This window comes from Emys orbicularis, chromosome 2 (assembly GCF_028017835.1).
Source record: "Emys orbicularis isolate rEmyOrb1 chromosome 2, rEmyOrb1.hap1, whole genome shotgun sequence".
NCBI classification, from domain to species: Eukaryota; Metazoa; Chordata; order Testudines; family Emydidae; genus Emys; species Emys orbicularis.
The window spans coordinates 191876702-191904273 of NC_088684.1; the positions used below are offsets into that span (position 1 = coordinate 191876702).

General features: G+C 44.4%; 1 protein-coding gene across 1 annotated transcript in view; it reads right to left on the reverse strand.

Moving 5' to 3' along the window:
• Positions 1–27572, reverse strand: part of ABCA13 (ATP binding cassette subfamily A member 13) — a 300907-nt gene that overhangs the window by 50133 nt on the left and 223202 nt on the right. The window contains exons 52-58 of the mRNA XM_065398392.1: positions 26728–26782; positions 25151–25328; positions 12463–12578; positions 8856–9012; positions 7047–7300; positions 4746–4938; positions 403–512 (exon numbers count right to left, since the gene is read on the reverse strand). Coding sequence (XP_065254464.1) covers positions 403–512; positions 4746–4938; positions 7047–7300; positions 8856–9012; positions 12463–12578; positions 25151–25328; positions 26728–26782 — 1063 coding nt within the window. The remainder of the gene's footprint in view (positions 1–402; positions 513–4745; positions 4939–7046; positions 7301–8855; positions 9013–12462; positions 12579–25150; positions 25329–26727; positions 26783–27572) is intronic.

Below are 27572 nucleotides of genomic sequence, written 5' to 3' on the forward strand. Positions count from 1 at the left end.
TTAGCCCTCCTGAGTACTTCTTAGGAGTCGAACAGTGAAAATCTTTTGGTCTGGTATTGATTTATGGGGATGTGTATTTGTGTACCTGTAGAATATCTGCTGACATTTCCTACCTCCCACTCGATTGAATCAACCCATTCCCAATTAACTGAACTGCTCGACAGGATTAAATAATGTTAAACTGCTTAACCCAGTCAGCTGACTTTAAAAGCTTTTTTTTTTTTTTTTTTTGGCACCATAGACTTTGTAATAATAATGCGGTGTGCGGTAAATTGTGAAAGAATACAAACCACTCCTTGGAATACGATATAAAGAGCTGTAAGCATGCTGAGGCTTTCCTAGGTTTGATCATAAGCCTTATCATCAAGTAACAGTATTCTGATCGAGCTCTATGCTATTTACCCTGTAGGAGTCCTGATAACAGCACGCCCCCCAGATGGGGTGATGTCTCCAGTCAGCATCTTAAATGTTGTACTTTTCCCAGCACCATTTGCTCCCAGGAGCCCGAAGCACTAATGGGAAAGAGAAAAAAGTAATAATTATCTTTACAGAAATATCACAACTAACAACATTAACCTTTCATCATGTTTTGTTTTTTTCACTCCTGGACTAGTTGTGTAGAGATCATACATGTGGGTGTGCAAATTTCAAAATCACCTAAGTGACATAGGAATGCATGTATCAGGGGGTAGCCGTGTTAGTCTGTATCCACAAAAACAATAAGGAGTCTGGGGGCACCTTAAAGACTAACAGATTTATTTGGGCATAAGCTTTCGTGGGTAAAAAACCTCACTTCTTCAGATGCATGGAGTGAATGTGTATAAATATACGCATACACACACAATGAAATAAATACACAAACACATATTCCTATGTCTCTTAGGTGCATACACTCTCATATTATATCTGTGTACACACACACACACACACACACGAGGTAATTTCAACCTTTGCAAGGTTTTTTGAAAAAGGAATTCAGTCAAATTAAAGGGAAAAGGCAATGTAATAAAAACACTATTTTGATCACTGTGGATAAAAGTTTCAAATATTTCCTAAGTCCTATTTTGCAAATAACTACTTAGACACTTAGGACCCTTTGTATCATTGAAAGTCCTATTCAGTGAACACATATAGTTACCTTCAGTATTAGAAGCAATCGAAATATTTTCCTTTAAAGTCATGAAAAAGGACAAAAGCAGGATTAATAAAAGTGTGTGTGTGTGGGGTTTACACCTTTGTCTTCTCTTTGCTGGATACTGGCCAATTTTTAAGCCATTTGAATAATATTCTTTGGAAACTGGGAAAGGTTTGAGGTTCCCATTTTGCCATTTCCCATATGTTGCTAACAGACAGTGCCTAAGGTGGGAGCAAATGTACTTATACTGCAGACAAAGTAACCTCCTACCTCCCGACACCCGAGGGAACAGGGAAACAAAGTTTTTGCCTATTGGATGAGGGGGAGATAATAAACACTGACACACATATACACACACACCTATGATGGCTCCACCCAATGTTCCCTCTGCAGACAGAGCTGGGATGTTCAGCTCACAGTCCCCAAGGATTGAGAAGAATGACAGTGAGCCTTCTTGCTGACACCATGACAACAAATGATGAGGGTATGAGTCAGCTTACCATCCTCAGAAAATGATGAAGGGGACAGTGTGTTGAGGGGCAAGATTTAGGGTCTAGAGGCTGGGAATCTGCATCTTCACTCCCCTCCCCTGGTCTGAGGAAGGGCAGAAGTGGAGGGGTGTGCTCAGTATTTCCTTTTCCTCCTCCTACTTCCCCACCTCCAACTATCACCTCTAACTGTTCAGTCTAGAAATGCAGAAATTCCAAATTCTTCAGTCTAGATCCCTGGATGCAGAGGACTAGTTTTAATAAGGTTGGCTACAAAATCTAGACATTCACCACAGAAACGTGACCTCCTGAAAATTCTATCAGGGCTCAATACAGTTTATAAACTTCACACTAAATCTGGAAAAGTTTGCAAAGTCTTTCAGCAGGGTTTACCATCCAGAGTTGGTTATGCAAACAGTTTTGTAAAACCTCATCTGGAACAGCTCACGAACAAATCTGAACCACATGGAATCAAGGAGTCTGAGAGCTCTTTCACTAGATCCAACAGAGCTCCCGGAGTATACCCAGCTTTCAGATTGTATAATCTGCTTCAGCGAAATTACTTGGGGCCAGAAGAGTTTACAGACATATCTGGCAGAATTTGTAAATTCTATCATCTCAACAGCTAGAATTAAAGGAGGTCCCCGAATCCTCTAGTATAGCCTGTAATGTCTGTAAGGTTCATCAGCAGAACAGCTCTTGTATAGTGGAAATATTAGTAGAGTGTTTGATTCAAATACCGTATTGTTTTGTGTTTAATTGAATAATAATATGTATAATCTTTATGTCACAACTATGATTACAGCAAAACAGTTTTACTATCCTACTATCAAAAGAAAATATACCAACTGCTTCAACTTACAAATAATAGCTTTTAAAACTACTTTCTAAAAAAACTAAGGCAATTTTCCCACCACCAAATTTACTAAATTACAATTACAGTTGTAAATAACTATTACATTAAAACCACATTACTACAATGTTGCAGTTGTTTTTTTAACTAAGTATTTGAAGTCTGGAAGTTTAAAGTTAAGGTTAAAGTTAAGAAATATTTGAAAGTCAGGAATTTCACAGTTGTGGTTTCATGACCAGCCCTGAGTTTGACCTGACCAACCTTCTACCTTTTCATCAAGAACCCTCTTAATCAAAACCACTATACTGCCAAATCAATATACCTCATTTACATTTGTGAAACAGACCATAAGCCTTTATCTAAATATAGTAATAAAAAAAATAGTAGGTTTGGAGTTTGGCTCCATTTCCTACTGTATATACACTATCAACCATATAGATATAGCATGAAGATCTACAACCCATTGCAGCCCTCACATCATGACATAAGGGCTACAGTCCTAAATATGGTCTCTTCTGTAGTGCAAGCATCCATTGACTGTAGGAATTGCCACCTCTGTTCCCACAGAGTTGAGTGCAGTCTGGAAACATCATTTTCTCACAGACATCACTGCAGAATGGAGATTCAAATCTGCTTCATCAACCCTCCAAAATACACATGGATTGAAACATTCCACATCTTTGTAATTCCCTGACGTGTCTCAGTTATCACATCAGAAAATGGCTGCACTGGGGATGAGGATACCAGGCCAGACAAAGTTGTTGGACAGTTGTAATGAACAAATGTGCTCACCTGCCTAACAACTACAGACGATGTTCTTCGAGCCACATTGTGAACATTACCAGCCACCTCAGGAAAACACACTGATCCCTGACTGCCATGATGAGGAACTGGCTGTGAGCTCCCCAAGTAGCCAATTTCACCTCCCAAACTGAACCAACTTGCCTGGAATTTGGAGGGAGGCACACAGGTTGCAGGAGGACAGAGTTTTAAGGAGGCACCAGGAGGTTAGTCTGTATGCTCATGCTGGAATGCTAACTACACATTTGCAGCTTATCTGTAAATAGCTCTCTTAATAAAGAGCTAGTTTAGTTTTTACAAGCACTGAGTCTTTTCATGCTGTTGGCATGTGGCATCTTAAATATTAACTGGTCAATATTGTGGATGGCAGTGTCTGAAATGTGCTAACCATGTGTGCCCCAAACCCAGCACTGAACAGTATGTGCTAATAGCAGGGGAGTACCCTCTGCCACCAATGTCATTCAGTTAAGCACTGCAACATGTACCCATGCTAGGACAGGGACTGCATTCTAGTGGTGTACATTATTTTAATTTAATTAAGCAATTTATATTTTCAGCTATATTTTAATGAAGTTGTAAGTCTGATAAGTAGGCTTACATTAGCAATAATAAACTTGGTCTTAGGCATTTCCTAGCAGCTGATCACTGATTGGTTAAAAACCCACAGTGTCACATGCTGGCGTCTCACCTCCTCCAACTGGTTATTAGGAACCAGGAAATACCCTCCCCTTCCCTGACAGCATTTATAGAATAAAGGCAATAATTCCTCATCTGCATTTTTGGAAGTTAAATCTCCACATACCTCTTAAACTGGAAAAACTAGTTAACTTTCCTCTCACATCTTAAGGTTCTACAATGTTTAAAGATTCAGATTTAGGTTTAGGTTCATTCAAATATACTGGGACTGTTTCCGGAGGGTCAAATCCTCATTGGTTTTAATCTTTCCTAACTCAGGCAAAACTCCTATTTAAGCTAATTAGAGTTTAGCCCAAGGACAATTCAGAATTTAGTCCATGGTTTGTGAATTGTTTAACTAGATATGCACAGTAGTTTCATGCCTAAACAACACTTACTTCCATATAAGAGCAGGCTGAAAATCTATGTTGCTTTTTTACTTTTAGGTTACTCTAATCCATACAATATCTCAGTAAAAACAAGCCAAAAGAAATAATCCTTTTGATGCAACGAATACAACAACAACAAAAAAGAGACGTAAACCAAAAAGTAATATATCAATCACCAACAATTGCTTCTAAAATGTTAACAGTCCCCAGCAGTGCTTTCACTTCTGCCCAACATTATCGATTTCTCAGAAATTACTGCAATTGGAAAGCTTCTGCTAGCAACCACAGAGCTTTGATTTCAGACTTTGTGAACATGCCTGAACAATTGCCATGATTACACAATTTTTTTTTTTTTTTTTTTTTAAAGATGAGAAATGAAAAGGAAAAAATATAGAACCTTTTACCTCTCCCCTTGGTATCCCCAAGCTAATGTCTTTCACAGCAGTGTTCCTCTTGCTGAAACCTTGGTAACATTTCCTGAGATTGTACAGTAGAAGGATATCATTTTGAGTTCTTCCACCAAAGAGCCTCTTTCGTTCCACTTCTACATCCTCGTCTTCTGAAGGATTGACTGTGCTGCTGATGGAACAGTGACTCCTAAGAAGAAAAGATCACAATAAATGGCAAATTACGCACTGTCATTTCATGGATAACTAAAAAGGAGCACTTTTCTGCTTATTAGAGATGGCATGGAAAACAACTTTTAGATCTGCAAATATTTTTGAGATTTCTGGGGAAAAATTCAACCCAAATCAGAACAAAAAACTCAAAAATTTTAATGGAACTGGAATATATTTTGTTTTGAAGCCTGGGCTCCATTTACAGTTCATTAACACCAAATCGTTTCCATGCAACATTTCAATTTCGGCAAGTTGGCAAATTGACAAAAATTGTTTCTTCGGAATTTTTCCAACAAGTTCTGCTTATGCTCCATTAAGGTTCAGCCGTTCAAATCTCAACAGGATCCAATGCTTCACAGCAACCCCTACACATTTGCTCTGTAATTCCCATTGATTCTGACAAACATGGTCCATATTTCATTTTTTTTAAAATGGAAGGATATAGCATACTATTCCGCAGGGGAAATAGGGGTACTGAAGTTAGATTGAAATGTCATTTGAGCATGGAGATAAATCTGCTATACAATTTGAAAATACACCTGAACTGAGGGGGTGGAAAGAAGCAGTATTTGCAAAATGGGAGCACAGGGAGTGAAATGCATCTAGGTAGGGGTTTTTTTTTTAAGCTACAAATTAAAATTACTTTAAAAGCATGAGCCCAAAATGAAACTTTTCTTAAGGAATACTTGCCACATTCTTTTATACTGTAGATATACACCAACGGAAAAACAGGGATGATGGGATGATAAGAGACATAAGCCAAACAGGCATCTGCCTAGGTAGGGGACCCACAGAAAACCTCTTCAGGTCTTTTCTATTAAAAGAAAGTTAAACTAAAGTTCTGACATTGGTCTCTCCATGAAAAAGATACTGCTGGAGAAGCCAGAAACGTGAGGTGGCTTTGCTAGAAACTTTGCAAGGGGCTCTTGTTGGAATTAGGCCAGCTTTGAAGAACACACACATTGCCTGCCTTGCTCTGGGGTTCACACAAATAAGGAAAATGAATACTATATCACAGATGTTCTCCTCTTGAGCAAAAGCAGTTGAAGGTGAACAAAATGTGAGCATGAAGTGCACACTCCTTCTCTGGTCCAAAATGACAGTGCAAGTTGAAGGCTAAGGACCACAGAGATGACAGCCTCTAACCCTGCAATGTCCCAGTCCCTTCCCTCCATGTACAGCAGTATGTCAAGTGTAGTAGACTGCCATGGGATCAGTGCCCTCTGTTTTCTTTAATTCCACAGAGCAAGTCACAGAATGCAAAATGGGAAATAATGCTGCCTGAGGCATCAGGAATTCCCCACAATTTTACTGTGTTTAGGTGGTTTTGAAGAGCAGGGAACATGCAGCATATAGGTACCCCTTTGCTCTGTCCCACCATTCTTCCTATGAGGACAAGGGTCTAGAGCAAGCTTTTGTATAGAAGGCAGTCTTCCGTGCGAGCAGGATCAAACTGAAGAAGCATAAGTTGGTACAATTCACCATATTATAAGACTGAACATACATAGGGCAGGGCGCAGTTCTTAATGCTAAAATGTTTCACAGAAAAGCCAAGCTTTCAGAAGTATTTTAAAGGAGGAAGAGGAGGAGACTGCTTGTTTTCCAACATGAACTTTCAGTACAATGGCACGTGAGGGAAGAAGAACCCTGCAAGTGGATGTCAGAGATCGATAGTTTGTTACCAGCACAGCTTTCCGGGAAAACCTGTCTCCTGCAGTGAAGGAATTAATATAAAAAAGAGAAAATCTAAAATATTATAATATTGGCAAAATTCCTTCTAGTTGCTACACCAGAACTGCTATTAGAGCTAAGGAATTTCATAGAAAGCTGCTCATGGTTTAAAAGTTAATCAAATAACTGAACAAATTCTCCCATCTGGCTTCTTTTGAAGCTCTCTTTCCCAGCTTAGGTGACTAATAAAGATACAGAAATAGAAAGCCATAATGCATGGGCTCATTACAGCCAAATGGAATAATGATCAGATTGTCTTATCTTCTAGTTTTCAGAAGGATTTAATCTTCCTCTGTCTTAGGGAAATTAGTCAATGTCCATGAAATCAGAGTATAAATGATACACACCACATACCTTAGTTTCTGGAGCAGGTCCCAATGCAGCAGAACCCTCAGGAGTAGAATAACTGTGCCCTGCAGGGCCATTGCCACGAAGATCCAACCCAGGAAATTCATCTCAAAAGGACTCACATAAGAATCGATTCCAAAGCTGCTTGTCAGGTCAAACTTGATCTGATTGTAGGAAAGTTCTAGTAAACCCTGGCCCAAGCAGAATGGTGGGAAAACAATAAAGGCCCACTTGAGGATGTTGTAGATATTCTGCAAATTCTGTAAAGAAAGGAGTTGGTTGGGGTTCGGCAAAAGCAAGGAGGAGAAAATGTTGAATCTCTTAGGGTATGTCTATACTATCCGCCGGATCAGCGGGTAGTGATTGATCTATCGGAGATCGATTTATCGCGTGTAGTGTAGACGCGATAAATCGATCCCTGATCTCTCTCCCGTCGACTGCTGAACTCCAGCAGTCCGAGAGGCGGAAGCAAAGTCGATGGGGGAGCTGCAGCCGTCGATCCCGCACCGCGAGGACGCAAAGTAAGTAATTTTAATTCGATCTAAGATACGTTGACTTCAGCTACGCTATTCTCGTAGCTGAAGTTGCATATCTTAGATCGATCCCCCCCAGTGTAGACCAGGCCATAGAAATAGAAAATTAAGCAGACTTAAAGACTATGAGCTTTATTCTATTCTCATTCCAGTCTGACACTGTTGCAACTCAATTTACTTCAGTGGAGTCTATTCTTATTTACACCAGTGCGAGATAAGAATCAGGCCCTGGACCATTTCAAAATTTTGAAATTTAAGTCCATATGCAATTCTAACCCACAGATTATTTTGGATACAGCTGGTCTCTTATTATAAGTTTGTATGGTGCCTAGTTCAATGGTTTTGGGTCCCTAGATAGTGCCATAATACAAATAGTAATTGTTTCCACCTCGAACACTACCAATAGCAACATTTTTAGGGATCTAGTATTCTCTAGATTCTTATATATAAACAAAATGTCTCTAGTTTTTCTTGATAAAATTAAGAGTGAAAGTCATGGTAGCATGACAAGAAGTATTAGTGAATGTGTGTTTAGGAGCAGTACCAGAACATATATAGTACTTCAGCAATATATTATATACATTTTGCAACATGTAAGCACAATGGAATGATCAGGGTCAGTTTACTCACCATTCCTTTGCTCTTGCAGTTTTAAAATTTGAGTGCCATAAAAACCGAGCCACAACCCTAGTCAAATTTGTCCTCAAATGTGAACCCCAATCCGGAGCCAAAATTTAATCCAGATCTGTATTCAAACATCACTTCCTCAGCATAGCCCATTTAGATAGGTTTTGAAAACTATGGAGTTTCCATCTCCTCCTCTCAATTCATGTGCACAATTCCCATTGAGATTAATATTAATGGGAGTTATATATATGCACTGAGGGAATGTATTATTATTCACACAATACACTATATCTCCTTTAAACAACTGGCTTACCACTTATGTCAATATTATTCAAACAAATTTTGCAACACACATTATCTATTCAGTGGACTTGAACAGCTCCCATTATGTGCAAATTATGAATTAAAGGTCTGGAAAATATTACAGTTTCAATTAAAGCTGTTTTTGCATTATTAGAGTGCAATTCTTTTTTTTTTTTTTTTAAAGTAAAGCCTTTGGGTTTATAAAATGTTGTGAGGAACAATAACCTATAATGATTTGGGATGAAAAAAAGTGAGATATTTCATTACAATTTAAACTGCAAGTGTTTGGCGTTGGAAAATACATTCCTATACACATCATTTATGGGAACTGGTGCTGAGGGTACATACTGACCTGTGCTTTGGAAACTGTGGCTAACAAATGAGGCAAGAGGGTCACCAGCATGGTACAAAGACCAAACACAAAGTTTAAGGAGATATAAGAAATGAAAGCTATGTCTGAACTTGAGAAGAATCTGGACATCAGATACATCCATGGCAAAGTTGCATATCTGAAACAAGTAAAAAAAAAAAAGAATAGAACCACATCATAAATAATTTATGGTTTACTCCACCAGCTGACTCCTGAGCTCAGTATCCTTTGTGTCACTGTAAAGAAATATAACAGCTACTCATTGATTTTACGATTTATAACTCCTTTCCAAATCCTTCAGCCTCACTGGTGGAAACACTTACCTATCTGGCTCACCATACTTTCCTGTATTTCACATACATATCTACTGCTATGTGAGGACCAGCTGTAACACGTTCTTTTCTGTTTATTAACCTCATATCTTTTCTTTCATGGCTCCAGGTAGCTCACCACCTTGATTTCTGAACAACTGCAAAACCAAGCCATTTTATACACTTCAGCTACAATGAGATACAGTAAAAAGAAACTTGTTTAACAATAAACTTTGGTCACACATCTGCCATCTGTTCTTATAGATTTCACCGCAAAAAAATTATAGCATGCTGGAATTGGAACTAAGCGCTGTGAAAACCATCTCCAAGCGATAGCTTATGTCTGCTACAGACAGCACATTAGCACTCTGAATTATCTATAATGGACAAATGTTTAGCACAGTGGTTACCATTAAAACATCAACATTAGCATACAGTTCCCACACAGTAGTATCTGAGATATGGCAGCATAAATTTGAAGTAATTGGAGTAATATTTAGGTGACTAAAGAAAGAATGGGCAGAGATATGTTGCCCAGTCAGACCATCTGATGCACAAAAGAGCAAAAATGTCAGCTTCTTGACAAACAAGAGTGAGATGCCCCACAGAACGTTGCTCATAAGTGTAGTCCAGGGCAGTCACTTGAGCATGAACACTGTGGAAAGAACAGTATATTGGAGTAAAAAATGCAAAGCAGGACATGCTTACCAGAACTATCGGGCAGGACTGCATATACAACATGAGCAGCTCACATACCAAAAATGAACTTATTCATGTCTTTTTGAAAAACTACGGTCTTATTGAAACACAAGTGACTGAGTCACTCCAGGAGTCACACGGTGAAAGGCTATAAAACTGGGTGTTCTGCAGGACATCAGATTAAATGAACAACAACAGATTTTAAGGCCAGAGGAGACCATAGTGTTTTGCACTTTTATGGCACCTTCCTTGTGAGGATCTCAAAACACTTTACAAACTTTAGTGAATTAAACCTCCCCACTCCCCCTGTTAAGTTGTAGGTGCTATTATCCCTAGTTTACAGGCACAGAGAGGTTAAGTGACTTGCTCAAGGTCTCCAAGGAAGTTTGTGGCAGAGTTTAGACTAGAACTTTTATTTCCAAGTTTCCAGTTCCATGCCTTAACCGACTTTCCTCCCCTTTGTGCTGAAATCACTACTCTGAATTTTACTGAGTTAAACTAGTGCAAATACAGAATAACTCCATTGAAGACAATGGAGTTCAATGGCTTAAGTGGAGTTACATCAATATAAATGAAATGAGAATTTAACCTACAGGTGTTTTGCCTGACTAAGAACTAAGAATATAAAAATTTAGCTCTAAAATTGTATGGAGTTCTGGCAGATCACATAAAGTCCATACCAGTCTCAGATTCTATTTTCCTGCCTTCCCCTCCTGCAAAAGTGAGTTTAAAGCACCCATATATCATGAGATACTTTGAATTGAGGATAGGTCATTTTGGACAGATGTGCATGAAAGGTAGTGCCGTACAAAATTTCTGCTACCAGGCAGGAAAAAAAAAATAAGGACAGAGAAGCTGTGTCATGAATTCTGGATATTTTAAAAAATGTCAGTAACCCAACTTGAATTAAGACACCCAGATGATGATTTTTTTTTAAGCAGAATGCTTTCAGTAATGTTAAGCTTCTGTCACATAACTGGGTCATTAAGGATTTTTGTCTTTATTTTAGGTTGGACAAAGCCTGACAAAATGCCTTTTTAAGATCACAAATTGTTACTGAAAAATTTAAAGGGAAAAACTGTGACACAGAATATACATATAAGGAAATTACATGAAACATTTTATGGCGGTGGGGGCGAGAGGAAAGAGTCACAAAAGTACTTCACTGAATTGTATGTTTGGAGCCAGGAAGGGATGGTGTGTGAAGAAGGCCTAGTACAAATAAATATATGCATTTGTATGTCACACAGCGTTTCCTGGAGTCTTGTTAAATTTATTGAACATTTGATTGGTACAGTACTTTTTAAGATCCACTGATATAGGAACTGATCCTGCACCACTGAAGTCAATGGAAGTTACATCACTGACTTCAACTAGAGCTGGATCAGGCCCACACAGTACAAGAAGGTTTATTCTTAATGGTTTGAACTCCATTACAAGCCAGCCATAGCTCTGCTTTTGTAAATGCTCAAACTCTCTAATTAATAGACACATATTCTGAAGTAACTTCAACCATAACTTGGCTAAAATAACTAAAATAACGTTAGCACTAATACCGCGTAACAGCATCATACCGCATAGGCCTGATCCAAAACCCACTGAATACAGTAGAAGTCATTCCACTAGCTTCAATGGACACTAAATCAGGCTTGTATACTTGTTTCAGGTCTGTTGGTGTGAGGAGAGAGGTTAGAATTTATGTAGTTCTCCATTCACATATTATGGTCAACAGCAGGAATCAAAAAGGATTCAACATTTATATAGATGATAAGGACACAGTTATGTTAGGTAAGATACACATTTACAAGGGATATATCTCCCCATGAATAAAACAACCATCAATTGCTTGGGGTAAGGAAGAAACCTCCTCTCTGGGCAGCATATTCCATAATTCTTTATCTTATACTTTCCTCTCAATCACCCTGCTGGAAACAGGGTATAGGAGTAGATGAATCACTGGTCTGATCTAGTATGGCGATTCCTATATGCCTATTATAAAGCAAATACCAGACCCATTTTACTTAATAGAAGCTATTTCACCTGTAAAAAATTGACTTTGGAAAATTAGTTGAAGCGGGCCTAGGTAAGTGCTTTCCCATCTCATAATATTTGTTGGAGCTCAAACTTGGCCAACTCAACCAGTCTGGAGCTCAAACTTGGCCAACTTTCTCACATCAATGAATATAATAAAAGACAGTTTCAGCTCTTGGTGATATTCTGCAATCCAGCCACTGAAATTCAAGCCTGGCTATGCTACTATTTTTGGCACCTAGATGAGTCCTTTAGTGAGAATAACACACAATCAATTTCTAACAGTAAAAGATTGTTGTACAGCTTGAGTGTCTTCTTGAGACATTTTTAGTACTACTCTCATTATGAGTGAGCAAATCTCCCTTCCATTTCCCCTATGGTGCATTCAGCCTCATGCTGCAGCTTGTTCTCTCATTATCCATTGCTGCCTCATAATCGTCTGCAAAGACAGAAAATCATGCACCAAGCAGCAGGTGCAAACCAAGCCTAAAGATTTCTGTTTGTAAGAAACAAGCCATAATTCTAGAGCAGCATCTCCAATCACATACCCAAAGAGTATCAGCAGGAGAGCTGTGGCTGCCAAGTTTTCTCGGAAAGTGAAGGCTGATAACTGGAAGGCAGCAATAACACTGATACACAGGCCGACTGGAACCAGGTAAAACAGCTAGAAAGAGAAGAAAAACAGAAACATTGCAGGAGAGCATCTCATAGTGGTCTTATCCAATGAACATGGAAGTGTCTTTGGGATTGGTAGCAACTCTATTTTACATAGCATACTAGAAATATGTAGGCAGTGGAGTTCTGCTATCTTGTACTCAGTAGTTCCACCACTGGGCAGCTGGAGTACTGTCCTGCTCAAAAACCCTGCAAAAATACAATCCAAGTATATACATTTACTTTTGTTCCAATCCTACAATCCTAGCTGCCATCACTTGATGTTAATTTAAGAAGCCAGCTCCTGTACGTAATAGATCCATGTGGGACTGCTGCTCCAATGCCCCCAAACTATATTGCACGCATTTAGTATGGGCAGCAGCAGCACCACAACCACTAGGGTTTCATTGAACAATCCAGCAACCACAGCAAAGCACTGAGAGACAGTTTCAGCCTGACTTTAATGAATGAGAACATATGCAGGTGAAGCATCACCTAACATTTTTAACAGAAACTGACACAGTTTGCATTTACACACAGCAGGAACATACACGCTAGACAATAAAGAATCTAGCCTCCCCTTGATACATGTTCCTATCTGCCATTAACACAACAGTTAGCATAGGGAATGATACAATGTACAAAGGATCAGGCACAGGACAGATTCTTCTCCCAGTTCTTGGGTTCTTATCCCAGTTCTACCAATGACCTGATGTGTGACCTTGGTAAGCCACTTCACCTCTCCGGGCTGCTGCTTATCTCCCCATGATTAGTCTCTTCTGTCAATTTTAAATGTAAGCTCTTGGAGGCAAGAACTGTCTCGGACTCATAAGACTCTAAGGTCAGAAGGGACCATCATGATCATCTAGTCTGACCTTCTGCACATTGCAGGCCACAGAACCTCACCCACCCACTCCTGAAATAGGCCCCCTAACCTCTGGCCGTGTTACTAAGTCCTCAAATCATGATTTAAAGATTTAAAGTTACAGAGAATCCACCATTTACTCTAGTTTAAGCCATCAAGTGACCTGTGCCTCATGCTGCAAAGAAAGGTGAAAAAAAAACAAAAACCCACAGTCTCTGCCAATCTGACCTGGAGGAAAATTCCTTCCCGATCCCAGTTATGGTGATCAGTTGTACCGTGAGTATGTCAGCAAGACCCACCAGCCAAACACCTGGGAAAGAACTCTCTGTAGTAACTCAGAGCCCTTCCCACCTAGTGCCCCATCTCTAGCCATTGGGAATCTATGCTACTTGCAGTTGCAGATGGGCCACATGCCATTGTAGGCAGTCTTATCATCCCATCCCCTCCATAAACTTACCAAGCTCAGTCTTGAAACAACTTAGGTTTTTTGCCCCACTGCTCCCCTTGAAAGGCCGTTCCAGAACTTTACTCCTCTGATGGTCAGAAACCTCCATCTAACTCAAGCCTAAACTGTTGATGGCCAGTTTATATGCATTTTTTCTTGTGCCAACATGGGTCCTTAACTTCAATAACTCCCTCCCTGGTATTTCTCCTTCGGATGTATTTTTAGAGAGCAATCATATCTCCCCTCACCCTTCATTAGCGTAGGGTAAACAAGCCAAGATCCTTGAGTCTCCTCTTCTAAGGTAGATTTTCCATTCCTCTAATCATCCTAGTAGCCCTTCTCTGCATCTGCTCCAGTTTGAATTAATCTTTTTTAAACATGGGAGACCAGAATTGCATACAGTATTCCAGATGAGGTCTCAGCAGTGCCTTGTAAAATGATACTAACATTTCCCTGTCTCTACTGGAAATACCTCACTTGATGCATCCTACGCATTAGTCTTTTTTCACAGCTGCATCACATTGGCAGCTCATAGTCATCCTGTGATCAACTAATACACCCAGGGCTTTCTCCTCCTGTGTCACTTCGAATTGATAAGTCCCCAGCTTATAGAAGAAATTCTTGTTGTTAGTCCCTACGGGCATGACCTTGCACTTTGCACTATTACATTTTATCCCATTTCTATTACTCCAATGTACAAGACCATCCTGATCATCTTGTATGATATTCCAATCTTCCTCCGTATTGGCAATACCTCCCAACTCCGTGTCATCCACAAAGTTTATTAGCACATTTCCATTTTTTATGCCAAGGTCAGTAATAAAAATTGCCCCCAAGACCAATCCTTGAGGAACTCCACTAGTAACCTCCCTCCAGCCTGATAGTTCATCTTGCAGTATGACCCACTGTAGTCTCCCCTTTAACCAATTCCTTATCCTTTCAATTCTCATATCAATCCACTTCTTCTCCAATTTAACTAATAATTTCCCATGGGAAACTGTATCAAATGCCTTACTGAAATCCCGGTAGATGAGATCCACTGCATTTCCTTATCCTTAACATTATTTTATCCCAATTAGTGTTTACCTCTATGTCCTTAACTACTTTTCCTTTCAAAATTGTTCCAAAACCTTGCATACAATTGAGGTCAAACTAATAGGCCTGTAGTTTCCCAGATCACTTCTTCCTCCTCCCCCACTTTCTTAAAAATAAGTACGATATTAGCATTTCTTCAGTTGGAGAGTACAACCCCCGAGTTTACAGATTCATTAAAAATCCTTGCTATTGGGCTTGCAATTTCATGTGCTAGTTGCTTTAATATTCTTGGATGGAGATTATCCCCCCTCCCATTTAGTCCCAATAAGCAGTTTGAGTTTGACTTCTGCCTTGGGTGTGTAATTTCCATAAACTCACTCCAATTATTCACATTGCCACTACCCCTAAACTCTTCATTACACTTATTAATAACTGAGGCAAAGTATTTGTTTAAGTGTTGGACCATGCATAGATTATCTTTAATCTTCACCCCAGCCTCAGTGCTTAGCGGTCCCACTTCTTATTTATATGGCTATAGAACCTTTTACTATTGGTTTTAATTTCCTTTACAAGGTCTGACTCTGCTTGGTTTTCCACAATTCTCACTTTATCCCTACACCTTCTGATCTCCAGGAGGTAGCTTTCCTTGCTGATCCTTCCCATCTTCCATTCCTTGTAGGCTTTCTGCTTTCTCTTAATCACCTGTTTGAGATGCTTGCTCATCCAGCTTGGTCTGCAACCCTTCCCTACATTTTTTTCCCACTTGCTTTGCAGGTTTCAGATACTTTAAGTCAAAGTTGTAGAAACTAACTCCATGCCTCCTTCACATTCAGAGCCTTGCGTTCTTCAGTCCAGTCCACTTCCCTCTTAATATGTGTTGTACAGCACCTGGCGCAATGGGGCCCTGATCTCAGTTGGGACCTCTAGGTGCTACTGTTACAGATAATGATTAATAACAACACCCTCTCTTTATTGAGGGAATGATAATAGGGTTCTCATTTTTAAAAAGGACTTTCAAACTGAGGAATAATATGAAACATCAGACTCATCCCACAGGACACTGATTAGTTCCCAACTCTAATTTAACACCTTGGAGACTGTCATTTTCTAAGATTTAAGAGGAGGACAATGGAGCCAGATGTGAGGAAGTGGATGTGGTATTTTCATCCTGCTTGCAGTGCACGTTATTCAAGCAGCTGATCAATTTTTAGCCCCTGTGAAAGGACTGCACACTATGTTTATGTTGGCGTTAGGGCTGGAGAACTGTATAAGTAAGTTTGGGTGAATGTTTTCATTAATACTACCTGTTTTCAGTTGCTCATAACTTTCAGAAATTTTCACCTATTAGTCTGAAAATTTCCCAGCCTGGTAACTGCCCAAAAGTGAATTAAGGAGAAAAAAACCACACACCTTACCCACCCCTCTTCCTTCCCTCTATATCCCGCCCCCGCACGCCCACCCACACAACTATTATAAACAGTTTCATGCAACAGTGTTCCACAAATGCAGTTTTCAGCTATGCAGGGACCCTAGAATACTTCAGTGTGAACATTAAGTGGAACAAGGTATTGTTTAAAGAGCTCCAGTCCATGGATTTTTTTCACTAGGGATTTTCCATAAAAATATTACATTAAGTAGATGTGATGGTTTTGCAAGTAAGGATTGAAACATCCTTGTCAATGTTAAGGTTGCACATGCAATCTTAATTTTGCCCTCTTTTTGTGTATGGTTTATGATACAACGTTAATTTAGATTGGGCCCAGAGCAACATAACTTCTCATAATATTTTTTTACATATTACATTTTTCTTATCATTGAAGATATTAATGGAAATATTAATTCAATTAATTGACATATTAAGAACAGACAGATTATCATGGGATAATGGGATCATAAATCAAATATTAAAATTTATCACAAATCTAAGGAAGATTATCTAATTAATGACATATGACATGATCTGAACTCTTACAAAGCCTGGGAGGAGTCCACGTTTGCCTTTTCTTATATTCATGCATTCAGAATCTCTAACTTACCTGCAGTCTGATTAGCATTTAAGCAGTGCCTGTTCTTTCCCAGCCCAGGATACATCATCCAGAATATGTGACAACATTTTTAAAGCAATGGACTGGCAAAACTAACAAGGAGCTGACTTTGCTGCACAATCAAGCACAAGGAGAAGCCGTGCCCTCACTATGAGGGAATAAGCTCTCAGTCAAGCACCCTTATTTGAAATGAGAGCAAAGGGAACACAGAAATTTACTGGCTAAATAAATGGCTTTTTGTGTAAATGTTCTCTTATTTCAAGTTTGCTCAAGTGTGAAAGTCCCATTTTAGAACACGGCTGGGTGAAGCTCTAGTGTTACAGATTCAGAATAGTTTGACTGAGAATCACAAATGTTCTAAAAATCTGTGTCCCAAGAATAACTTGTGTGCTCAGTGCTTTCAATTGCTTTGTGCTAGACCTGGATTGCATTCTGAGTCCTTCTTTCCCTGAACTAACAAGGATAAGGAGTACTGCAGAAGTGTGCTCCTCCCTTGTCATACAGATTGGCTGGAGTGCTTTGAGGTGAAGCTGCTGGATAATTGAATTGGCATCAATTTGTTCCAGAGGCAGTAGAACCCAGTCTCACAAGCCAGAAAACATCTCCTCCTTGGAAAACCCCCCACTAAAATAATTAAACAGAGTACGTATATTGTGACAGACTCAGACCAGTGGGGTACAGGAGTCTGGTAGAGGACAAATATACTGGTCACTGGATGAGTAGTTTTCTGTTCCCTGAGTGACCAGACCTATTGGGATCCAGGAAGTGGGTGGGCGAAGCCCGCCCACTGCTAAAGGATCCCCCCCAGCCTAAGGGGGGGTCCACAGGACCTGGAGACCAAAAAATTACGGGGGACAACTAATAAAAGAACAGGGACAGGAGTGAGGTCAAAGGGTCAAACAAAGCGAACCAGATGGGGACACCGAGCAGAGAACCCCGGACAGCGCCCACTGCTCCTCGAAGGCGTCAAGGGAGCCAGTGGACGCCGCCCAGAGGAACTCTGCCCGGATACGTGAAAGAACGGAGGACCTGAAATATGCCCCACAGTCACAGGAAACTCCATCGGCCAACCTCCTCACTCTGGTTTTATAGATGGCCAGTTTTGCTAGGGCCAGAAGGAGGTTGACCAGGAGGTCCCGCGACTTTGTGGGGCGACGGATAGGGAGTGCATAAATAAAAAGGTGAGGAGAAAAGTGCAACCAAAATCTTAACAAAATATCCGTGAGGAGCCGGAATAGGGGCTGCAGCCTGGCGCACTCCAGGTAAACATGCGCCAGGGTCTCCCTCACGCCGCAAAAGGGGCAGGTGTCTGGGATAGGGGTAAACCGCGCCAAGTACACGCCCGTGCTCACGGCTCCGTGAAGGAGCCGCCAACTGATGTCCCCGGTGGGCTTCGGGATCAGAGCAGAATAAAGGCTGGCCCACCGGGGCTCCTCACCCTCCAGAGGTGGCAGAAGGTCCCGCCACTTCGTATCGGGGCGGGACGCGAGGGTGAGGACATGAAGAACATGGAGCACGAGCGTGTATACATGTTTCCTTGGCGCGGTCCGGAACAGAACCGGCTGCAGATGGTGCAGCCGGCTCATGGCAAATGGACGGGGAGGGGGCTGGTTGGGTCCACGGGGCAGGGGCCCGATGAAAAAGTCTGGAGGGCTCGGAGTGGAGGGTGGGCGGGGCGTGCCCTCTCGCAGGACCCGGTCGAGATAGTCCCGAGCAGCGGGCGGCAAAGCGGCCCTCACCTCCTGAAGTACGCGCCGGGGAGTACGAGGTCTGGAGAGCCCCATGCGCTGAGCGAGCGTCAGGGGATCCAGCCAGTCTCCCCGGTCGTAGTCCAGGAGGTCTCCGACTTTGGTGACTTCTGCCAGGACCAACCTCTGGCGCACCATGGGGGACTCCGCCACCTGCACACAAAGCTGGGGGTTGTGTAGCAGGGGCTCCGCGAGGAGATCTGCCCCCACGGTGGCCGCCACGGACCTGGTCACTGAAAACAGTTTCCAGGTCCGGAGGAGGTCCTGGTAGAAGACCGGCAGCTCGGAGAGGCCTCGCGGAAGACCTCTCGGATGGAGACAAAGGAGCTGCCGGTCATATCGGAGCCCTCGGAAGCGGCGCAGGAAGGCGTGCGCCAATACGCTCCATGCCGGACTACCTGCACCATAAAGGAGCCTCTGCAGGGCCTGGAGGCGGAAGACGTGGACCTGAGCGTGCAGACACTTCAGGCCCTGCCCTCCCTCCTCCAGCGGTAGATGGAGAACCCCCGCAGAGACCCAGTGCAGTCCTGACCAAAAGAACTCCAGAATCAACGTCCGGAGGGTGGTCAGGAAGCCCGGGGCCGGGACCAGGGTGTTGAGCCGGTACCAGAGCATGGACAGGACTAGTTGATTGAGCACCAGTGCTCTCCCTCGAAGGGAGAGACACCGGAGCAGTCCCGTCCATTTCCGGAGCTGCTCCGACACCCTGCCCTCTAAACCTAGCCAGTTCTCCGGCGGAGACGGATGCATGGCAGAAAGGTAAACGCCGAGATAGAGCAGCGGACCCGCGCTCCACCGGATGGCCTGAAGCGCGGGTGGGAGGGAGCTCGCCTGCCACCCGTCCCCTACCACCAGGCCAGAGCTCTTGACCCAATTGACCCGGGCGGAGGAGGCCGCCGAATAGATGGTCTGGCAAGCCTCCACCCGCACCAAGTCGCCCGGGTCCTGGACCACGAGGAGCACGTCGTCGGCGTACGCCGACAGGACCAGCCGCAGCTCCGGCTCCTGCAGCACCAACCCTGCCAACCTCCTACGGAGGAGACAGAGGAAGGGCTCGATCGCCAGCGCATACAGCTGGCCCAAGAGGGGGCACCCTTGATGTACTCCTCGCCCGAAGCTGACCGGTTCGGTCAGGGTCCAGTTGAGCCTGACCAAACACTCTGCGGAGGCGTACAGCACCTGGAGAAAACCCACAAACTGGGGCCCGAAGCCAAACGCTCGCAGAGTGCCCAGGAGATACCCGTGGTCCACCCTGTCGAACGCCTTCTCCTGATCCAGGGACAGGAGGGCGAACGACAGACCATCCCTACACCCGAGTTCCAAGAGGTCCCGGACCAGATACAAGTTGTTGAAGACGGTGCGGCCCGGGACGGTGTAGCTCTGGTCTGGGTGGATCACGTCCGCCAGCACGGACCCTAGCCGCAGCGAGATGGCCTTCGCTACGATTTTATAGTCCATGCTGAGGAGCGAGATGGGACGCCAATTCCGTAAATCGCGGAGGTCCCGCTTCTTCCGCAATAAGGCGAGCATGGCTCGCCTGCATGAAAGAGGGAGGACCCCGTCCTGCAAGGACTCGGCCCAGGCGGTGACAAGGTCCGGGCCGAGGACGTCCCAAAACACGCGGTAGAACTCCACGGTCAGCCCGTCCATGCCTTGAGATTTATTGGTGGGCATGTGGCGGAGGGCTTCCGAGAACTCGGCCAGAGTGAGAGGTAGCTCCAGCCGGTCTCGGTCGCCCACGCTGACCGTCGGGAGTTCATCCCAGAGCATTCTGCAAGCGTTAGGATCGGTCGGATCCAGGGAGAAAAGGCCTGCGTAGAAGGCAGGTGACGTGCTTCTTGGCCCCCCTCTTTTTCTCCAGGGCGTAGAAGAAGCGGGAACCGCGATCCATCTCCCGAAGGAGGCGGATGCGGGATCGAACAAAGGCACCTCGGGCCCGATGGTCCTCGAGGGTCCGGAGCTCTTCCCGCTTCTCCCGGCACGCTCCGCAGAGGGATGGATCACCGGGGCTGGCGGCCAGACGCCTCTCCAGCTCTAAGACCTCCCGTTCCAACTGCCCTATCGCCGCATCCCTCCATCGGCTGGTGCCCCGGGTGTAGTCACGGCAGAAGAGCCGGGTGCGCACCTTCCCCAGGTCCCACCACCGCCGCGCCGAGGGAAAGGCACGCCGCTGCCCTCGCCAGGCCAGCCAGAACTCCCGGAAGGACGCCACGAAGCCCACATCCTCCAACAAGCTATTATTAAAGTGCCAATAGGCCGGCCCCGGCCTCTCCGCGCAGAGAGAGGCTGTCATGGTGGCTAGATGGTGATCTGAAAAAGGGGCCAGCCGGACGCTGGAGGAGTGGGCCCGGGAAAGATGGAAGCGTGACATATAGATGCGGTCCAACCGGGAGTGGTACGACCGATGGACCTCCACCCGGACAAAAGTGAATGTCGAAACGTCATCCGGGTGGTGGTCGCGCCAGACGTCCACCAGGGAGTGATGTTCGACGATCTCCCGGAGGACATCCGCGGCGGCCGGGTGCTGCTCGGTCCCCGAGCGGTCCCATTCCTCAAGGGTGGCGTTAAAGTCCCCGCCCAGGACCAGGCACTCGCGAGGATCCAAGGTGCCGAGGAAGGCGGACGCCTGCTGATAAAAACACAACCTCTCCGGGCCCAATGTCGGGGCGTAAACGTTGACAAGATTAACCACAAGCCCCTCCATGCGGACCCGGAGGTGCAGCAGGCGGCCTGGCACAGCCTCGGCGACCCCCAGCACCTCGGGCCGTAGGTCGGGGGAGAACAGGGTCGCCACTCCAGCCGTACGAACTGTGAGGTGGCTAAAATAGACCCTGTCCCCCCACTCCAGCCACCAGCTAGCTTCAGCGGCCGGATCCGTATGGGTCTCCTGCAGGAAATTCACAGAGTACCCCCCCTCCCGAAGGAAGGAGAGCACCTGGTTCCTGCGGAGACCCATCCTACAGCCCCGGGTGTTTAATGTTGCAAAGGTGATCGGTGCCATAAGGAGGGCTGGGGGGGATCCTCGCCGGCAGAGACGCTCACGGCCTCCGTCGGGCCGTGCAACAATCCGTGACCTACCCCGTAGGCGCTTAAGGAGTCACGGAAGAGGCGGACCCGTTGGTAGGCCGCGGCGGCCTGCCTCCCGGTCCTCTTACCCTCCCCCATGAGGGCCCTCGCGGCCCGGAGGATCTGATGAAAATCCCCCCATCGCTGGAGTGCAAGCTGTACCTTGTTGCGGGAGCCACGGACGTCCTCAAGGAACTCTCGTAGCTCCTCTCTCAGCGTATGGGGGGGTGGGGTTACCGATCTATGGCTATCCCCCAGCGGGGCCCCTGTCACAGCCCCGTGGCCCACCGAGACGGGCAAGCAGGGGGCAGACCCTCGACGTGGCGTCCGATGGGCTGGCGCCATGTGGCCCGCCTCAGACCCTGGCTCAATGGAGGGCGGCGGAGGGAAAATAGCAGCCCCTGGTGGGTCGGGACAGGGAAAAACTAAGGCCGCTCCTTGGGGGTCGTCCTCTGGGATATGGAAGGAGACAGCCCCAGGGGCGGCAACAGCATCACAGGAAGTGGATGGGATAGAGACTGGGTCGGTGTCAGGGGCAGGGTCGGAGTCAGGAATAGGGACAGGGGAAGGGGCGATAGTGGGATCGGGGGCCCCAGCAGCCAGGCTCCTGGGTGGGGGGGGGGGGTGGCATCCCGCAAATGGGCTCAGGGATTTGCGGGGAGGGAGGTGGGCCCTCCGTGATGTCGGGCTCGTGCTCCAAGGCAGATGGTAAGGCCACGGCATCCATAGGTGGAGAATCAACGATGGGGCCCCCACCCAGGAAGGAGGTCGGCTGCCCCTCAGCCACGAGGGAGTCCCCTGGCGACTCGGGTCCCGGTTGCATGGCACTGGCCGTCGCCTCAAGAGGCTCGGCGGCCACTAGTGGGGTGCCATCTGCAGCCGGGTTGGTGGAAGAGTCCAGGGGCTCCTCGAAGGCGGGAGCGGAAGCAGTGGGTAAGGGGACAGAACATGGGGAAAGGGGGGCTGAGGCAAGGTCGCTCAGATCGAGGCCCGCTGGCAGAGGGTCGTCCTCCCCCTGGGTAACCGGGGTCAGACCCAGGGCCTCGATCTCCTCATAAATGGAGGGGAGATCACCTTCCACCACCCCAGGGCTCTCCCCGCCTGCACCCGAAGCGACGCTCGCCTTGGTGCATGCAGGGGCTTCAGATTGTAAGGGGGCGAGAGGGGCTCCATCAGGGGCTTCCATAGGAAGGGACACCGGAGGAGGAGTAGTGCTTTCCTCCGATGCTGCCACGTCTTCCCTAGCTGGTAATAGTGGACAAAACCCACCCGGGGGCAAAGCAGAAGGCTCAGCATCGGTGCCCCCCTTCCTGGTCTTCCGGGGGGCTACCGCATCATATGGAAGGAGCGGAGCTCGAGCTTTCCGCTTGCCCCGCTTCCCCTGTACTAAGGACCAGCCCTCCATGGCATCATCCGGGGGCTGGCTAACAGGAGTCGGGTCAGGGAGCAAGAGCGAAGGCTTAGGGACTCGGGGAGGTAATTATCCTCTATTATAGATCTATTATCCCAGGTCAGACAGGGTTTCTGTTCCCTGAGTGACCAGAGCAGGGGCTGCACTAGAGTAATCTGGAACCTGCTAGAACCAGTTAAGGCAGGCAGGCTAATTAGGACACCTGGAGCCAATTAAGAAGAAGCTGCTAGAATCAATTAAGGCAGGCTAATCAGGGCATCTGGGTTTTAAAAAGGAGCTCACTTCAGTTTGTGGTGTGAGTGTGAGGAGCTGAGAGTGAGAGGGTGTGCTGCTGGAGGACTGAGGTGTACAAGCGTTGTCAGACACCAGGAGAAAGGTCCTGTGGTGAGAATAAGGAAGGTGTTTGGAAGAGGCCATGGGGAAGTAGCCCAGGGAATTGTAGCTGTCATGCAGCTGTTACAGGAGGCACTATAGACAGCTGCAGGGCCCTGGGCTGGAACCCGGAGTAGAGGGTGGGCCTGGGTTCCCCCCAAACCTCCCAATTGACCTGGACTGTGGGTTCTTCCAGAGGGGAAGGTCTCTGGGCTGTTCCCCCAACCCACATGGTGAATCTCTGAGGCAAGAAAATCTGCCAATAAGCGCAGGACCCACCAAGATAGAGGAGGAACTTTGTCACAATATATACACAGTGATTTTACTGAGCTCTTCTGGGAGGAGGGAATTCATCTTCAGCATGCCAGGGAGTCGGGGTCTCTGCTTTGGCTCTGAATAGGTCAGTGTTGCACGGTTTGTTTGTGGATGGATTACATAATCCATTATTATATGGCTCCATGGGCCAACCATACACGGGGACACAAAATATCAGTGAATAGGTTGCACTGCAGACTGGCTGCAAGCTGGAATGGTGAATTCTATTCCCTCACCCCTGATTAGCTCCCTGCACAAAGACTAATTTCTCACACTTTGTAAGTGGAGCCATGAATTCCAACCACAGTGATGCTTTAACTGCATGGGTTAAATCCTACTGTCCAAAAGTCATTTCCTACTCATGCATGTTTTGGTGTCTTTGCACTTGGTAAGTAAGGAACTGATTGGGAGAGATTTAGAAAACAATGTTCTTGATATTTTCAAAGGATGGAAAGATTTTCATATTTTTCGGTGCACTGACTGCAGATGAATGTTAGTTTGTAGGAGACTGAGGCCAGGTCTACACTACCGCGGTAGTTCGACAGCTGGCAATCGAACTTCCGGGTTCGATTTATCGCGTCTGGTCTGGACGTGATAAATCGATCCCGGAAGCACTTGCCGTCGACTGCGGTACTCCAGCTCGGCGAGAGGAGTACCGCGGAGTCGACGGGGAGCCTGCCTGCCGCGTGTGGACCGCGTCTGAACTGCGGTAAGTTCGAACTAAGGTATGTCGACTTCAGCTACGTTATTCACGTAGCTGAAGTTGCGTACCTTAGTTCGAATTTGGGGGTTAGTGTAGACCAGGCCTTAATTAATGTTGCTAATAATCTAACCTAGCTGCATGAGCACTGAAATAGCAGTGGAACTCTGGTTACAAGATAGAGATTTTACTTGTATGCCTGCATCTGTGTTAGGAAGTTCTCTGCATATGAATCCATATATTCTATTATTTACTATATACATTACCCACAATGGAGAGTGCAGTTTACAAGTCAACTTTGGAAAACACAGAGAACACAATCCCTGCCTGGTGGAGTTTTATATTACAGTGGAAAAGAATGAATGGGTATAATACAGTGGATATATACAGAATGGAAGTCTTAACATGTAACAATCAAACAGGGTGTTACCCTAAACATTTCTAACAGAATTCCACTGTACTAAAAATGCATTTTATTATGAACACAACTCCTCCACTAGTCTGAGTCCACCCAAAACAACCCATTCAGAAACATACCTGCAGCCATGCAGAGACATGTGTTGCCTTACACAGTACGTACCATATCATACAGGAAGTTAGCAAGCCAGTAGGTCTTGTAGCCAAGTCCAGATATGTGCTGCAACCGCTTTGTACCGGACACTCTGTCTTTCACTACCGAGCTTCCAATGGATGCCGTAAGGATAGAGAAACCCAACATGATACACAGTGCCACTCCACACTGGCGAACATTCTCCATTCTGGGATTCAAAACAAAATGGTACCATTAAAACAAAGGCAGGCAAATATTTGCAAGTCCCATTTATTACCAAAACAATTGCTACTTATCTTGATAAATATGAGATTAGTAGTATTATGTACATACAGACACATCCATGATACAAGTATAGATATAGAGATGTTAGTATCTCTTAGTAATTATTAACCTTTTTAGTCCCTTTCTTTCTGTATACTTGATTCATTTATATCTTAACTATTCTTTAGAATCGTTAGGATATTAAAGAATATGTTGAATTCTAAGGCCCAGAACACTGGTCCTTGACTGATAAGTAACCCTATTCAGGAATTCTGTGCTGTATCTAATAATCCATGGCATCTCTATGTCAACAGAACTCTTGATAGTCTGAGAAACAATCCCCTTAACATATATGTAAAATGCTTACATAAACATATATAACCCTGCAAAACTGATAAGAGATTATTGTTGCAGCAGATGTTTCCTTTAGAGAATCAACAGGGAAGAATGATTATGGGGGGAGAGACTCCACTGAAAGATATTATCTTGAAGAATTGTTGGTCCTCTCAGCTGTAAATAATTATACCTTCACACATAAATCAGGTAAACTGAGAATATAAAGAAATGACATCAGAACATATGTTTCTTTTGGCAAAGATGGTGTCTGCTTGAAAACCCTATAAAATGACATTGGTGTTGGAATTTAGCTGAGGTATAAAACTGCATCCCTCCAGTTAGAGTGAAGAAGAGAGACCGACACAGATCTTGATCTTACAACAAAAGTGTGCTAATGTATCTATTCTTTCTGTATTCTGTATAATGCTGTATTCATCTCTGATTGATAATCTTTGATTAAATAATTCCAATTGAGCCTGTTCTTCGACAATCTTGAGTCATCATTAACTCAGACTCGCAAAAGAGAGAACACAGAGATGCACTTTGACCCCAAAACTGCATGTACATGCTGCGCCCATCAATCCAATCAGAGAATAGGAACAAGACAATGCAACTTCTTTAACTAACTGACACACACATTTCAAAGTTTGAATATTTACAGTGAACCCTTTGCAAGATTTTCCCTCTTCATAGAGGATGAACATCTTCATGTAGAAACTCAATCATTTCAAATAATGAACACCTTTGAGAATTTTGTGTCCTGATTTCAAATACTATGTGAACAGAAAACAGATGAAGTTCAACAATAAGTTATACATTATTATTTTTTCTCTCCAAACTAATATGTCTTATACACCCTTGTAGTATATACTGGCAGTGGAAATGCATAGCTAAATTGACTTGTGCATAGCCAAATTCCTGCATATAATATACATGTGTTTTAATCTGCAACTTTCATTATTTGGCCATTGGGGCTTTGCTTTTTATTTTATTAACAGTTTACTTACATTTTGTCCTCATCTAGCATGGCTCCTCCATATGGATGGCTATAGAGCGTGATTCCTGTGAAGGGAAATTAAGAAAACCCCACATCAATGCTACAAGTTCTAGAATTAACGGACCCTGAAATTTATATTAAAAATCATTATCGGGGGGGGGGGGGGGAATACTTATAAAACTTGTCAAAGTTCCTTTGTGATTTTCAAGTTACAAAGTTGTTTCAGAACTTGTTTTGTGAACAGAGTGCAGATATGGCAGAGTTTATGATAATGAGTGATAGAAGAAGAGAGAGCAACAGAGAGGAATAGAGAATGATGCAAAATGAAAAGGAGAGGAAACAAAAGAGATTACTTTATTTTGAATATTCTCACTTTTGTGGGTAGGCATTGCTTCATATCTCAATGTGCCATTAGCATAGAGGATTTGTGTTAGCAGCTCCATAGTTAATTTGCTCCGACTGTGCAAATTGACCATATGCTGTGAAATTCTCAGCCAATCTGTGATCTAGACAATGTGAACTGATGACGCTCAGGACTGAAGTGTTGACCTCTTGCAGGATCAGGAATTAAGGCTACAAATTGGCCTTTTGATTTCTGAATTGCAATTACACAAGGATGTTATATTTGGCAACTATATCGTACATTGAACCTAATATAACTAACCAATGACGGATGGAGTTTACTTCTCTGTATGGGCTTGAATCTGAAAGGGGTTTGAGAGACATTGTCAAATTAGAGATTATCCTCTGTAAAAAAAATTGTTGATTTCACAGGAGTTATGTGTGGGGGGAAATGTAGACCAGTATCCTACATTAACCTTTATCTGACTGTATTATTTTTATTTTTTAAATCAT